At 37.9% G+C, this 16,181-nt stretch overlaps 1 protein-coding gene across 6 annotated transcripts in view; it reads right to left on the bottom strand.

Annotated features, from left to right (window-relative positions):
• Window positions 1-16,181, bottom strand: part of LOC124132663 (protocadherin-11 X-linked-like) — a 363,829-nt gene that overhangs the window by 24,185 nt on the left and 323,463 nt on the right. For 5 of the 6 annotated variants that reach the window (XM_048387383.1, XM_046496686.2, XM_046496689.2 and 2 more), the window contains one exon: window positions 1,655-4,490. In XM_048387383.1, the coding sequence (XP_048243340.1) occupies window positions 1,655-4,402 (2,748 nt within the window). In that variant the 5' untranslated portion in view covers window positions 4,403-4,490. Of the gene's footprint in view, window positions 1-1,654; window positions 4,491-9,341; window positions 9,429-16,181 lie in introns of those variants that run through there. The other variant, XM_046496688.2, reaches the window with a different exon arrangement.

Below are 16,181 nucleotides of genomic sequence, written 5' to 3'. Positions count from 1 at the left end.
CAGTAGCAATGAAATTGACAAGCCGACAGTGGAGCACCTCTTTCAAAGATTGGAGGGTGCTTCACTTGTTCAGTTCTTGTTGTGTGAGACTTTGTAAATACAAATTGACCAAAAAAGAACCATTTTTCAAAATAGTTCTTTTTATACGAGGTGAGAATTTATAAGACGAGTTTTTGTTTTTTTTCATTGGGAGCTGTGGTGTACATACCGTATTCGACGTAATAACCCCCTTGCTCTAATAAGCCCCCACGGCGATATTTGCTAATACATTGGCAAGTGAACAATCCCAATTAGCCCCCCTTCCGTTTTATCAATGTACACAAGACTTATGTATTCGTGTATAATACGCACTCGTGTGTTATATGCACCCTTTATTATGGGCAATTAAATTCTGGAAAAATGCATCTGTCGCATATAAACAGTTCAGACTATCAGCATAAACCACGAAATTTATCTTTCAACTCTGTTTTTTCCACCAAAGTAATATACTAATAAAAGCCCCCTATTTCTAATTTTGAGAGCTCCCTGGGCGCTTATTACGTTGAATACGGTAGTTCTAATAAACAAAAAAGCTTCACAGGAATCACATTCATTGACAGTTAATGTGTACCGATTCCTTAACAGTTTGTTTAAAAATATATATTAAAAAACTAAACAAGTACCTGCCTAAGATGTTTTTTTTAATCTGGAAGAAAATCATATACTTCACTGTGGTTTAAACATGGTAAAGTATTTGGGGAAGTTTTCCCCAAAAGATATGTTTATGTTAGATCATAATGTATAAAATATCAGGAATATTTTCAAATATGAAATATAGAAATGCACATATGTAAAAATGTAAAAGAATTATAGTCTTAATCATACCTCCTTGCTATAATTACCAATTTTTTTCAAAATAACTTGTATTTTCTCCTGAGATTCTGACCATCCTTACACCAAGGACCTACATTTTAATGTAACATCGTCATAGATCATTCTCCTGGAACAAAAGGTATTTTTACCATTTCACAACTTTTTAAGTCACGTTTCTCGAGATAGAAACATATATCACTTGGGATGATCTTCTTGAGCTGATCTTTTTTAATAGGTTTAGTATTTTTTATTCATCTGAAAATCAATATTATATTGGCAATTGTGCCCACATTTTGTAGTCTTTAGATTGGAATACAGTATTGGAACCAGGTCAAGGCTACACGCGGACATCCATCTTAGTATCATGAAAACGTTTCTTATAAGCTTCATCTTCATCTATGTACATGAACATACTGGAAAAGAAGCCATTTGTATTTCAAATTTAAGCCAGCCTAGTTTAATTTCTTGCTTTAAAAATTTCTTTGCTCATAGTATCAAGAGGTAGGAAGGAAAAGGTTTGAGGTTGGTTTACAGTGTGTGAGTGAGTATGGTTTTATGACACTATTCCAGGACTATCATGGTCGGGAATACCAGAAATGGACTTCACACCTGTCTTGTACCATATGGGGAATTGAACCCAGGTCTTTGGCATGATTTACAAACAAAATCGCTCTGGAAAAAAACCAATAGATATAAGTTCAAAATGAGCATTTAAAAACCCAGACACAGTATTTTTTTGGAGGTCTAATCCAGAACACAAAGTAATAAACTGGTCTTGGCTGAATAGTTGAAAGAAACTTACCTGTTGTTCTGGATTCTGACACCTGAATGTTGAGAATGACCCAATTCCTGATGAACCACTTGTATTGTGAGCCTCTTTGTCCTCGTCAAACGTGAAACTGACTTCTTTTCGCCCATTCTTCTTTTTCATTTCAGCATCCTCATTTTCATTAGAGTCACGTGACACTGAGGAGAAACTGTCGCGTTTCTTCTCATCAAACATTTTCTCATCTTCTCCTTTCAGGACCACTACTTGTGTTCTTTGGCGATCTTTATCAATTCTCTTTATCATGCAAATTGTTGTCAGAATGGCCAATGTCAGAACCACTGTGACAGCAACTAAAATGATAACAATTAGCATGTTGTCATCTTTAGATGAGTTCAATGTTGCCGCGGTACCATTTGCCGTTACGATAATATTCAACTCAGCATAAGCAGTTTTAGGGGGATTACCATTATCTTGGACTGCGATGATCAGTTGATGGCTGCCAGCATCAATGGGCATCATTGGACTGGACACTTCAAGTTCCCCACTTATCCGATCTATATGAAAAATGTTTCTTGAATTGCCTTCAGTAATTTTGAAATATAGTCGACTGTATGTCATATCATCAGTATCATGGGCCTTTACATGGGCGATAATAGTATGAATTTGTGTGTTGTATGGAACAGACACACTGTTATTGGATTGGCTGGGATATGTTATCATTGGTTTATGATCATTTGCATCCAAGATGAAGACTGAGACATTTGCAACATCTCGGAAACTTGGAACTTGGCTATCCTGAACAATAACAGAAAAGTTAAACATGTGTTGCTTCTCACGATCAAATTCCTTCAAGGTTGTGATGATTCCATTCCAAGTGTCCACAGAAAAAAACTCAGACATCTTTGAATCCGGTGCCAATTTGTAGATGTACTCAGCATTTCGGTAATTGTCAGGATCATAGGCAGAAACATTACCTGCCTTGGTGCCAACAGGTTTGTGTTCTTGGACATAGCAGAAGAAAACAGGTTTGGTGAATCGTGGAGGTTCATCATTTTGATCAATGACATCGATAGAAACAGCCGAAGATGATGACTTGGGGCTTTGACCATGATCTGTTGCAACAACGTGGAAATGAAGTTCAGGGTAGCGTTCCCGGTCAATGGATTTGATAGCTTTGATAATACCTGTATCCGGAATAATGGAGAAGTAGTTTTTTCCAGCACTGTCTAGAGAGTAAGTCACACGGCCATTTTCCCCACCATCCCAATCATTGGCAGTTACCTGGAGAATCTCCTCCCCCACTGAGTTATTCTCAATGATTGACCCACTGTAGGAATGACCACTAAAGACAGGAGCATTATCATTTTCATCCATTACAGTAATAATGAAACTTGTTGAATTGGACTTTGGAGGGTCACCTTGGTCCTTGCATGTTATGGTGACCTTATGAGTGGCAGCTGTTTCATGGTCAAGTCTTTGCGCCAGTACAACCTTGTATATATTTTGTAGGTTTTCGTAAAACTTTTCTAATGCAAAGTGATGGTCATTGAGGCTACACATGACAAGACTGTTCATACCCACATCCGCATCTGACACTGACACATGTGCGATGAACTTGCCTGTCTCCATACCTTCAGAAATGTGACTAGCTTCTGGGGCTAGATTGATGCTGATGTGGGGATAGTTATCATTGACATCGAGAATGTTGATGATGACGGCCGCCAGAGAAGACAGCGACGGATTGCCATGATCTTTTGCTTCCACCATGAACTGAAACTGAGTCTGAGTTTCATAATCTATTGGTCCATTTGCAAAAACAATACCAGTCCTCTCGTCAATTGCAAATGATTGCCGCACTGTCTGCGATACTCGTTGACTGAAGTAGTATGATATCTTGCCATTGCTTCCTGCGTCTTGATCGACTGCTGACACGACAACCACTGTGGAATTTTTGGGCTTATTTTCCTGGATGCTTACATTGAATGTTGAGTCTAGGAAAGCAGGGCGGTTATCATTAACATCTGTGACTGTGATATTGATGATGGCAGAACCAGTTTTCTGTGGCATACCTCCATCCATTGCTTTGACCATCAGTTGGAAGAAGTCGCGTGTTTCTCTGTCTAGTCTATGTTTCACAATAATAGCAAGATCAGCGCTTCCATCCAGATTTTTCACAACATCAAGACCAAACATGCCATTTCTTGGAATAAGTTGGTACTCTTGGACTGAATTATTCTGACCCATGTCCTTGTCAATGGCACCACTGGCAAGGAGGCGATGGTTGACGGGTACTGATTCTGGGACTGAGAGATGAATGACTTTGTGTGGAAACATGGGAGTGTTGTCATTGATGTCATCCACGACCATCTTGACCTGCATTAGCTTGTACAGATCATAGGTGCCGCGTTTGGGATCACGAATATAAACAGCAATTTCCAGTTTCATTTCGCACAATATTTTAAATGAGCATACCTCTTCCCGATCAATGACTTCTGCAGTTCTTATTGTACTGCTCTTCTCATCCATATGAAATAGTTTCACATACGGATTTCCTTGAGTGAAAAAATTAAACTTCATTCTCTGAAATTCAGATTCATCTATTGTTAAATATAACGTACTGTCTCGTGCAAGATTCCCAACAAACCATCCAATGTCCTGTTCCTCTGGAATATGATAAGTGATCACAGAATCCTGCGAACGACACAGCACAATTAAACAAACTTGAAGGAACAAGACACACACACATTTGGAAACACACTTTGATGCCATCTTGACAGTCATTCCATGGATCTCAGTCTTGACAGATGGGATAACAATGAACAGTTTGTCTCATGGGGCAAAGATATCCTCCTCTTTATTCATAGGCAACCTGCAAAATAAAACCAATCGTAAGACAGATGCTTCAAGTGTTTCAAAAGTAATACACTCAAATGGTAATGACATAAAGTGGCAGCGACAAAGCGGCACAAAAGGGTCATTTTACAGATGAAGGAGCATCTAATTTTTTAATGTAAACTTTGCAACCTGCCTGTGAAAGTTCCATAGTGATTGACAGTCCTGAAGGCCTATTAACAAGTGTTTGATAACACCCAGGGAAATAACATGAATCTCAAACGGAATGATTAACATTGTCTCCCACTGCAAGTAGTACCCTCATCCATTAAGCAGACAAATAAAGGGAAAGCCCACTACACCATGATATGTTTTAACTGATTAAAACATAAAAAGGTGTGACAATATTTTCCGATATGGCGCTGACGACTTGTGAGAACCGAGGTTTTTCTGGAACTGCCCAACAGTAATCTGAGAGTTGGTGCTCTTGTCATTAAAAGTTAATCCAGTGAGTGTCATTCCAATTTCTAGCCGACTGTGAATCGCCTGGGTTGATTCAGACAAAGCGTAAAATCAATCGACATTCTTGATCAATCGATAAAAAATTGACAAAGCAGTCAATAGAATTCTACCAGCTCTCTGCACATTTCATCCCGTTCCATAAGAAAACTTTAATCTAATAGTACACAAAATATGAAAGAAATGAATTCTGGAACTTTTTACCAATTTTCCACAAAATTCATTTCCAAAAACCTCCTTGGAATATCACTAGGCAAAATTAGGAAGACCACACTAATCAAAGAATAAAATCTTAAACTATGAGATCATGGCAAGTTTATTTCATAAGATGTTTTCAGTTTTTCTTCCTTGGAAAATGATCGGTTTGCGTTTCTCACAATAAACTGAAAGCCATGGTTGTGTTACAGCAGGTGAATTGTAAAAAATACAAAGCTCAATAATATCCAATAAAATGAATTAAAACTTTCGATTGAAAATAAGATGATGATTGATGTCCTATTGATGTGCTTGACACACGAACTGTGTGATGAATGATGACCAACGAACAACTTCACACACAAAAGTTGCAGTCTAAATGCCTGATCTTCCGAAAGGACAGCTTAGTAAGTGCTTCCATTTAACAAAAACTAATTGCTGATTGGTTAGAAATGAGATACTGGCCATTTCTTGTACAATGGGAATGCTGACAAGAAGAAAATTACTTGCTATTTCTTAACCTGTGTGCGAATTTTCTAATCATGTTTTCGACTTGATGACTTTTGTGATTCTATTCAAGAGGATGCAATAAAACATGGATTGTAAAATAAAAATAGTATGAATAGTTTAGCTTTAATTAGATCATATTGCAATTATTTGAAACATTCATTTTCCATCTGAATAATAATTTGCTGTTATTTCAGTCATGAATTTGCATTCCAAAGATTCTCTTTCAAACTAAGCCTGCTTTCTTACAAAAATGTGTTTTCTTTGAATTGAATAACTCCATAGATGAAAATATTTTGATGAAAACTTAATGTTCAAATCCTCTTCACACATATCAACATAAAAAAATCACACCAAATCTCAGTATTTTTCTTCCTAAAAACTATCAAAATATAACTTTTGACGAGCAAAAAAGCGATTATCATCCAACAGCCTGTAATTGAAAATGAGTGTCTTGAAAATATTTATAGAGTTTGATACAATCAGGGTGCATGCAACAATCATTCTACAACATAATTCACTCAGTGTAACGGAAAAATGAACAACGCTGAAGGCATAGAGAATAAATGCATGCTACTTCCCTTACCGCAGGAGAGCATGCATGATAATTATCCCGGAAAATCATTAAAATTATTTCATCACAAAACCAATATCTGCATGCATATATAAACACTTCTGAAGAAATGGCCCCCGAGAAATGGGTTGCTATTCTCCCTCAACCGACAGAGCAGCAAATTACCAGTGCCTGAGAGTGATTAGTTAAAGTATCTTTTGCTTCTTGAGAAAGCTGTTAGGAAGCTATGATCCATTTCCTTTGAAGTTTTTCGCCATCCTGTCAATATATTAAGATTGGAGGAAATATGGAATGGAAGATGATCACCGTTGTCAGTGCTGCAGTCAGTTTGATAAGCCTGAATGTACTTAAATGACAAGAATCGTAAGATTTCACCACCAAATACCAAATTGCCTGAAGAGCTCTCGGAAGAAATCAATTGTGTGAAATCACCAAAAGGAAATTATTTGTTAAAACTTATTGCATGCATATTCTTTGTACTTACTATTTGCAAAGATGACATTGATATTTTCTGTTGCTCTGACAAAGGAAATGACTGTCAATGATGGCAACAGCTGGGAACTGATTTCAATTCATCTGAAAACAGTCTTAATACTGCCCCGTTAGTAAGAGAGCCATGACTTTTATTGCAAGATAAACAACTACAGTCCCAAACCTCACTTCACTAATTACCACTCAAACAGGTCATCTAACGAGCAAAATTTAATTTGTCTGGCTGTCAAATAACATCACAAAGCTTAGCTGTGTATTGAATAAACAACCACACCTCATCTATTTCTTAAAGTCGAATGAATAAAGAGAGTTTGGTTGTGTTTTGATAACGGCTGTAAACACAGATTCTTGATTAAAGGGGGTTGATGAAATGTACGACCTTTCTGAAATGTACATGTGTGTGTTTCAATCAACAGCATGGGCAGATTAACCACTATCATTGAAGCTTTGTTTATTCTTCTCTTCCACAGTAACCAAATCCTCAAAGGGACATTAAATCCTTTATTATGCTATAAAGAATCCAAATTGTCATTGTTTTGATACTGCGTTACATCCATACAGCTCGTACTACTCATGTCTATATGACGTAATGACTCTGTTAATTGAATTCCAGCATGTGTCTAACTTGAATGATCTAATCAACATGAAAACCTCATATCCAATTATTAATCCAGAGTCTATGAATTATTGATCAGTTTTTCTACTGGGAGACAAGTACACCATACAACCCTGGGTTAGCACCACTTGACTGAGAAAGAACAACTGTACTTCGACAATAATTATAGTGCTTTTATATGACATATGTGTCATATAACATTGAGCGGATAACGTCATTGGTTAAAAAACATAATGGAGTGAGTGAGTGAGTTGGGTTTAACGCCGCTTTTAACAGTATTCCAGTCATATCACGGCGTGTCAGCTTAATGTTGGAGGAAAGCCCCAAGTGATGCAGGTCTCAGACGTTTACCACTTCGGTGAAACCCACGAGCATGGGTATGGTGCTGACAAATCTAGAAACATAATCGGGGTGAACCGGGATTCGAACCCACAATCATAGGTTTCTGGCGTGCCCAAGGGATGCAACTCTGCACAGCAAATTGCGGCGCCTTAGACGATTAGGCCACCAGTGCCCCCCAAATTAGTGTGAAGATCTGTAGCGAGCCATTAAGAATTATGTTATTATGAAGAATGACAATGGTTTAATGCCACTGTAAGCTCATGCGTGAACAGTTAACCAACTCATCACCAACTTAAAGATTTTTCCTCAAGAGACAACAAAGAGCCATCAAGACATTATTATATAAAAAAAAAATATTTCTTCGTCTGAAACAAAAACATTCTTCAGAAACTACACTGCGCAATCGACATTCTTCCTATAAACGGTTCTGTAGAATATTTTCCCTTAAAAAAAAACAACCTTTAAACATGTACAAGTTTAGTTAAAACAATTCAATTACTTTCCTTGGAAATGTCTCCACACAAGATCCTATTTTCAAGCAGTTTCATCAGTGTCTGGGTGTTTTAGTAGCTCATCTTTAGTGTTTCCGAGGGTGCTGTCAGACATTTATATCTTTGAACACAGACTATGTCAAGGGCCAGTGGATCTAAGGGAATTCTTTTCCAACGCAAGTAACTCGTATAACAAAAGTCTCCTTTTTTATCTATTCCCACCCAGTTGCTCTTGTCAAATAAAAAACATGAAAAACGAACTTGTAAATAACATGTTATTCAGTAGGGAGAAACTTCATCAAAACAAGGTATGTACATTTGTGTTGTTTTTTCACTCTTGGAGGATTTTCGATGGATTTGCTATATAGTTTATTCATATATTCATCTCTGTTGAAGTTGCAATATCTGACACTGATGAGAAATTGTATCTCAATCAGATAACATAAATACTTAACAATCCAATAATAAATATTAATAAAATAGTTTATTATTTGTTTAAAATAAATAATTTATTATTTGTTTAAAATAAATAATTTATTATTTGTTTAAAATAAATAATTTATTATCTGTTTAAGATAAAATTATTTATTATTTGTTGAAAGTTTATAAAAACATTAAAGCTAATGAACTGGTCATTTGCTGAATAAGCAAGGAATATAGTGAGGAAAAGAAAATGTTGTCTTTGCATGATGCTGCTTACCAAATAATTCGTTAACTTAGATGTGACTAATAGTTCAACATTAACTACCTGTCCATTAGGCACCTAAATGTAAACAAAAGCACCAAACCATTTCCATGATCTTAAGATGTCTCTTCTGAAAGCAGAGTCCATTGTACGATTATTTCACAAGCATGTGTTTATGAATCGCTATCAAATAGCGATAATACCAGGTATTCATACCCAGGTGTATGACATGTCCTGCCACACCGTTGGCACTATTTCACAAGCATGTGTTTATGAATCGCTATCAAATAGTGATAATACCAGGTATTCATACCCAGGTGTATGACATATCCTGCCACACCGTTGGCATGTATCACAAAACACTATATGGAGTACAACTCATAATGCTTATGTCGTTGCAGGAACAACCCTAAGGAGATCTGCTCTTGATCTGCAGAAAACATGTGAAATGTCAACATTGTACATACCTGAGGACAAGTAAGTCTATTCCAAACTGTTTCCTGTTTTGAAATGATTCCATCCCAAATGCAACTGAAGTTGTGTCAAACCAACCAGAGCGAAACGTTCACAACATCTTAACGTCAAGCCATTGATCCTTCATAATTGATTAAATAGAAAGGCAGGTTAACCATTTTAATGTCTCCAATTAAATATCTCCAATAGACTATGTGAAAACCATATAGTCCCTAAGCAGTGAAAGTACATGTAACTTGTGTGGTACCTTTGCACCAACTGACCACACAATGGCCATTCTTAATCAATGGTCATCCAAGCCCGTCCTTTGATCTCGATAGAGCTCACTGGTCAGTTTTAATAATTCAACACTATGTAATTTTTTAGCCCTAAGGCAATTAATGAGATTGCATGACAAAAAGTTTGAATTATTCATGAGCAGACCTTATATGGAGAACAGATGTGTATGCTAACTTCACCAGGTGTTCAAAAATTGAACGTCAACATACCAAACTAAGGACGTCAATGTGTTGGTTAGTGTTCCCTTATTTTCCCAATGATAGCTGCACTTCTGGAACCTATTCCAACTCATGAATATTTTAAACTCCATGAGTATGTTATAGTGCTCTCTCTGGCTATACAATGTAAGTGTGAGTATATTACAAGTCCTTGTATATATCCATTTCACTTAAATGTTTAATTATAGATACGGGGCCACCATGCTAGAAAAACATTGATACAACCATAATATAGTTTTGTCATCATTGTCCCATACAAAACTCTAATATTATAAATGTCACGGTGTATCTGCAGATAATTAATTAAAGAAATGCTTTTCAATTATGTAATTGTATATATATTGAGCTGACAATAAAAAGGATATTGGTGTTTACATCTCACAAGTGTATTCTTTGTGCAACATAAATGTTGGATAATTCTAATACTTATCGCTTTGTAATGGCTGTGGTTTATGAATATTGAGTACAGATAAGGCTTACCTGAAAACTATAATGCTCCTCATTTGAACTATAATCTATATCATATCATCCAAACACACACATTTCATTAATATTTCACCAATGACCAACATAAGCTGAAACACATCTAATCATAATCCCCTATCCACTATCGTATAATGTACCTCAAAGTAAATTATACACCTAAAATAAGTTGTACAGATAATACTATTCCATAAAATAATAACCAATATCTACCTTATTTAAATCTACTTTTGTTGGCTCTGCTTTATTAGTCTTAATTTTTAACTTGAATAGCTCGATATGACATTGAGAGATAATGTGTATCTTCTAGATGACAGTATTTCTTTCAATATTTCACAAAACTTGGAAAATTAATTTTGGTCATGCAAAACGAAGAGATGTTTGATGTCATTTTAACTGGTAGTCAAAACCAAGTGCACAGTTAAGAAGTCACAAGATTGCATACACTTGTGAATTCATAGATGTTTGTCACTGATGGTTTAAAGTATACACGCTTACAAATCTTTTGCTGCTCCCTCAACGTGATTGATGGTGTGCAAGACAACCATTAGTTGGAATGAGCCAGTTGATTGTGACGCATGCTCCTACGTCTCATCCAAGGAAAGGTCTTAATCAAGTTTACGTCCACTCATCTTAAGACCTGATCACACTTACACGGCAATGGCTATGAAATGGTATGTGAAAATCGGATGTAGGTTTTGTTTGAAAATACATGGATACCTCCTGAATCCAGACAGTGTCGTTCCATGAGAAATTGTCTGGATTAACAAAGTTCCAGATTAATGATTTAATCATATACTGAACCAGAAAAGTTGGGGATTATGAATATTTTTTGGGATATTTTTATGAAATTGTATGCTCAGTCGTCACCACAACCGCCGACCACCATCACCACTCTATGATATTATTGAATCCTTACTTGTTTTCTTGTTTTGTTCGGTATATATTCAAGCAGTCACCATTTGTAAGGTGTGGTTTCCAGGGCAACATTCACAAAGTGATCTTAGCGCTATGAGTGTCAAAAGTCTATGTTAAAGTATGGGAGTTACGACCGACTTAGTGGTAAGATCGTTATGTTGAATGAGCCGCTGAACAGCAATGCCAGGACGAACAGGGAATGATATATATTGAAACCTATAAATATGATCTTCATTCTTAAAGAAGTCGAATGACACACAACACTAAGTGCCTGTCCTGGGTTCAAACAAGCCTGAATCAAACCATACTTAGTCTGATGGTGATGAGAGGCGGTCGGGTAGACTAGTGGTTAAAGCGTTCACTCGTCACGCCGAAGACCCGGGTTCGATTGTCGACCTGGGTACAATGTGTGAAGCCCATTTCTGGTGTCCTCCGCCGTGATATTGCTGGAATATTGCTAAAAGCGGCGTAAAACCATACTCACTCACTGGTGGTGATAATACAAAAGTGCCTTTCATGAGTTCAAGCTACACCTGAATATAGCACGGCAGTTAAAATGCTATCATTGAAACCATCCAAGGAGAAGGAAGTAGAATAATGGTCAGAGCACTCATAAATCATATGAAATATGATATTAATATCTGAAAGCTGAGTAAATCTGTCAGTGGTGCCATGCAGCATATTGCCCATGACAAGGGTCACATTGAGTGCTCTAATAACTTCTACATTGCACCATTTTCTCCATTCATGCTGAGTAATTGTCCTAATTAGGAACCATTTTTTGCTAATGGAGAAATGACAGTAATTATATTAGACACTATAGATAATTGCTGCATCAATATATGTATAGAAAATCCCATAGACTTTAAAGAGGAGACAATGTCACATGCCTTACTTATAATTGTGGCAGCAATGCTTAACCCCTTTAAGGCCATAACCATGTCATCCTGGTTTGGTGTTGGGCTAATTTATGTTTAACAGGAAACGAGGTAAGAATTGATAACATAGGCTGCAAATTATTGGTCTGGAGGTTTTTTGATTGGGCAATTTGATAAAAAATAGTTGCAATTATTGCCACTTTAGGGTTAATACATAACACAACTACACCCCATCCATGCCGATCATAATTAATTTCATATATGCCAATAAATACATTTATGTGATTTATACTGACATTATTATTGATGGTACATAAAATGCCAATCACCCCTTGTTTACAGGTTAACTTGAGGCTTGTTCCATAATATGAATGAGCAGGCTGGCCATGTGGCCTTAGGTGATGCAGTTCACTCCCTTGGTCATTGCAGGATCCCAAACTGATTGGCTTCAGTCCCAGACCAATTATGATTTTTGAAATGTCAGGACCATACCACTACTTTAGTCACTGCATCACTTTAGCCTTCCCCCCCCCCTCCTCCCCCATTAAGAAGACATGCTCTTAAAGAAGTGAAATACAGTTCAAAAATTAGCATACGTATTAAAAAACACTCAACCACATTTCTCTTTCCTCTGAATCTAAGATGGTCTTTCAGAGTGAGTGAGTGAGTATTGCTTTACTCTACTTAAAGCATTATTCCAGCAATATGTCGGATGGGGACACCAGAAATGGGCTTCACACAATGTACCCATTTGAGAAAACGAACCTAGGTCTTTGGCATGATGAGCAAACACTCTAACCACTAGGCTACCCCACCTCCCCAGCATCTTTTAGAAGACAAAGAGTTAACAAATACACATAATTCGCAAAACTATAGGCGTCTACACCATTACCTGTGAACCATAAGCCAGGTCACTCGCAGTAACTGAATTATCATAAAAAAATCAATGGTGTTATTTAGCTGAAGGGAAGACCTTAGTGAGCGTAAAGTCACAATTATTATTTCATCAAAGAATGTCTGATGTACATAAGTAGTTGATACTTTCCCCAAGGAAAGGAATGTTCCCAAAATGAACTTCATTTTGTAGGACAAGGGCAGACATTTATCGAAATGTCAGTGCATCTGACCATGTTCATATCAGGGTAATATGTCACTCATCTGTCAAACTGTTGTACATTTCATTTGTTTCCATTGTTTCCTTGTCAATCACTATAGCAATAGTGTTCTATGTTATACATAGTACCAGTGTTCTATGTCATTCATAGCAATAGTTTTCTATATTATACATAGTACCAGTGTTCTATGTCATTCATAGTAATAGGGTAATACGAAGTAATAGTGTTCTATGTCATTCATAGTAATAGGGTAATACGAAGTAATAGTGTTCTATGTCATTCATAGTAATAGGGTAATACGAAGTAATAGTGTTCTATGTCATTCATAGTAATAGGGTAATACGAAGTAATAGTGTTCTTTGTCATATATTATAATATAAAATAACTACACGATAAATTGAAAAGAACAATGAAGAACGAAGCATGGTTTATTTCACGATAAAACATTGTTCTGTCATGACGTCATTTTTTTAACATTCAAATATGCTGTGCCCCTCATGGTTTATTCTCCCTGCGGTGTTTTATTGTACAATAATACAAGGTGACAATGGTATTCTGTGTCATACCAAGTAGCAAATATGTTTTACGACATAATTTCAAAGTCATATATGTCATAGTGTTGTGATAGTGTTCTTGGTCATAGAAAGTAATAATGGTAAATCAATCTCAAATTATTTGACATTTCAGAATCAAAGTAAAATGCGATAACGCGGTCGAGATCTCTAACCAGACACATAATTCTGATAACAATCTAAAATAGCAATAATAATAAATGAGATCTATAATTATTGAAGAAACGAGAACCAGTGCCATTAATGTATTGCACCAATAAAATCCTGACTTTATCAACACTGTATGAGATCCTGCATTGTTTTCCACAGTTGCAAATTCAGTCATCAACCACCAGACATCCATTGTCAAAAATTACCACATTCTTTATACACTGGCTCCTAAATTGACGGGGTGTGAAGGAACCAATTCTAGCTTCCCACAAAGTCCTCTGACATGTCCAAGACCATGTGGTCAAATTAACAAGTTTCCCCAGCCATTGTATAATTGTTCTACTGATGCTATAAAGCCCCCTGTTCGAACAGCTCTTCTTATTACACTGAATCAAGTTCCAGACAGAGCAAAATTTAACTTGAATTCTTCCCGCCTAATACATCATGCTCCCAGACTTTATTGTTAAACCTTAATTTGTTGGCTTAAATTGCTGTCAGTAGTGAGTCAAGCTCTTCTCTCCCTTCCAGGTGTTGGCTGAGCAGCGGTATCAGTGAGCAGTGGAATCGGTGAGCAGCGACAACACCTACCACATCAGGATTTGGATCAGACTCGTTAGCTGCATTAATTAGAATCAGAGGTAATTAACCCTCCACTTGCCCAAATCTTGACCAGGGAGAACAAATCTAAAGCTGGTGGTGTGGATGGTCGTGTATGGTTGGTACGGGAGGACACCGCTGCCGTCATTATGGCAGGTAATTAGCACCTCGATCCCCCCCCGAGTCCCTCGGGATTCCCCCATTCTGATTGATTCCATTAATGAGCGGGATGAGGAGTTTGGGGGAATACAGTCCGGGGGAGGGGGTGTGAAGAAATGAAATGTGATTGGAATTGAAATTTCTGTTTTAATTGCCAATGTCTTACTATCAAGGCTGTCATGATTTTGCTTAAAGTTTAATGATTAATTAGTGCTGTGCACTATGAAACCCTGTTCATGTGGTTTACTGTTGCCAGTGAAACATTTATTGTCAATATTAACAGAGTCAGGATAAATGACCACTGGTACATAGGAATGTCCCTGTAATCATATACTGACAGACTTTCATGACAGTAATCGTCTGGTGGGTTGGGTTCCCAGACTAACAGGTTTCACTGCACATGAAATCTAGGATCAGAGTGGGTGTGTGGTGGCTGGTAATTTCAAATGGGTAATGGGATCAAATATTTTTGGTGTCTTTAGGGAAAGAAAGGGGGAGAACGAAATAAGGAAATAAAATAGACAATTATATCTCGTCATCAATGTCCAACAGTCAGCGTGACCTATCCATTGGCAAGTTTGCTCTGCATTATATATCTCACTTGTAGTGTGACTGTGATGCGTTTGTCATTGAAATGGAGGTAGGGATCAGTGATGTGGGGGTGAGATTGGGGGGTGGGGTGGGGTGGGGTGGGGGAGAAAGTAGGATCAGGGAAGTGGGTGGGGTGGGGAGGATTGGGAGGAGGAAGTAGGGTCAAGAATGCTGGGGGTGGGGTGGTGTGAGGATTGGGAGGAGGTAGGATCAGGGATGTGGGGTGTGTGGGGTGGAGAGGTTTGGGAGGAAGAAGTAGGGTCAGGGATATGGGGGGTGGGGGTGGGGTGGAGAGGATTGAGAGGAAGTAAGAGTGAGGGATGTTTGTTTGTTTGTTTAACGCCACACTCAGCAATATTCCAGCTTTATGATGGTGGCCTGTAGATAATCAAGTCTGGACCAGACAATGTAGTGATTGACATCATGAGTATCAATCCACGCAATTGGGATACGATGACATGCATTAACCAAGTCAGCGAGCCTGACCTCCCGATCCCATTAGTCGCCTTTTACGACAAGTATAGTCGCCTTGGCAAGCAGGTCAGGGATGTGGATGTGTGGGTGGGGTGATGAAGATTGGGAGGAGGAAGTAAGGGTCAGGGGTGTGGATGTGTGGGGAGGAAGTAAGGGTCAGGGGTGTGGATGTGCGGGTGGGGTGATGAAGATTGGGAGGAGGAAGTAAGGGTCAGGGATGTGGATGTGTGGGGAGGAAGTAAGGATCAGGGGTGTGGATGTGCGGGTGGGGTGATGAAGATTGGGAGGAGGAAGTAAGGGTCAGGGGTGTGGATGTGGGGGTGGGGTGATGGTGGTCAGGGATGTGGGGGGAGAAGTTGTAATAACCTGTGCATAAGGAAGCAGGAGGGGTCCTTTTAA

The sequence above is a fragment of the Haliotis rufescens genome, unplaced genomic scaffold (genome assembly GCF_023055435.1).
Source record: "Haliotis rufescens isolate VD_foot unplaced genomic scaffold, xgHalRufe1.0.p SCAF_7, whole genome shotgun sequence".
NCBI classification, from domain to species: Eukaryota; Metazoa; Mollusca; class Gastropoda; order Lepetellida; family Haliotidae; genus Haliotis; species Haliotis rufescens.
The sequence above is the reverse complement of the archived record's forward strand: the minus strand, read 5'-3'. Positions and strand labels throughout refer to the sequence as shown.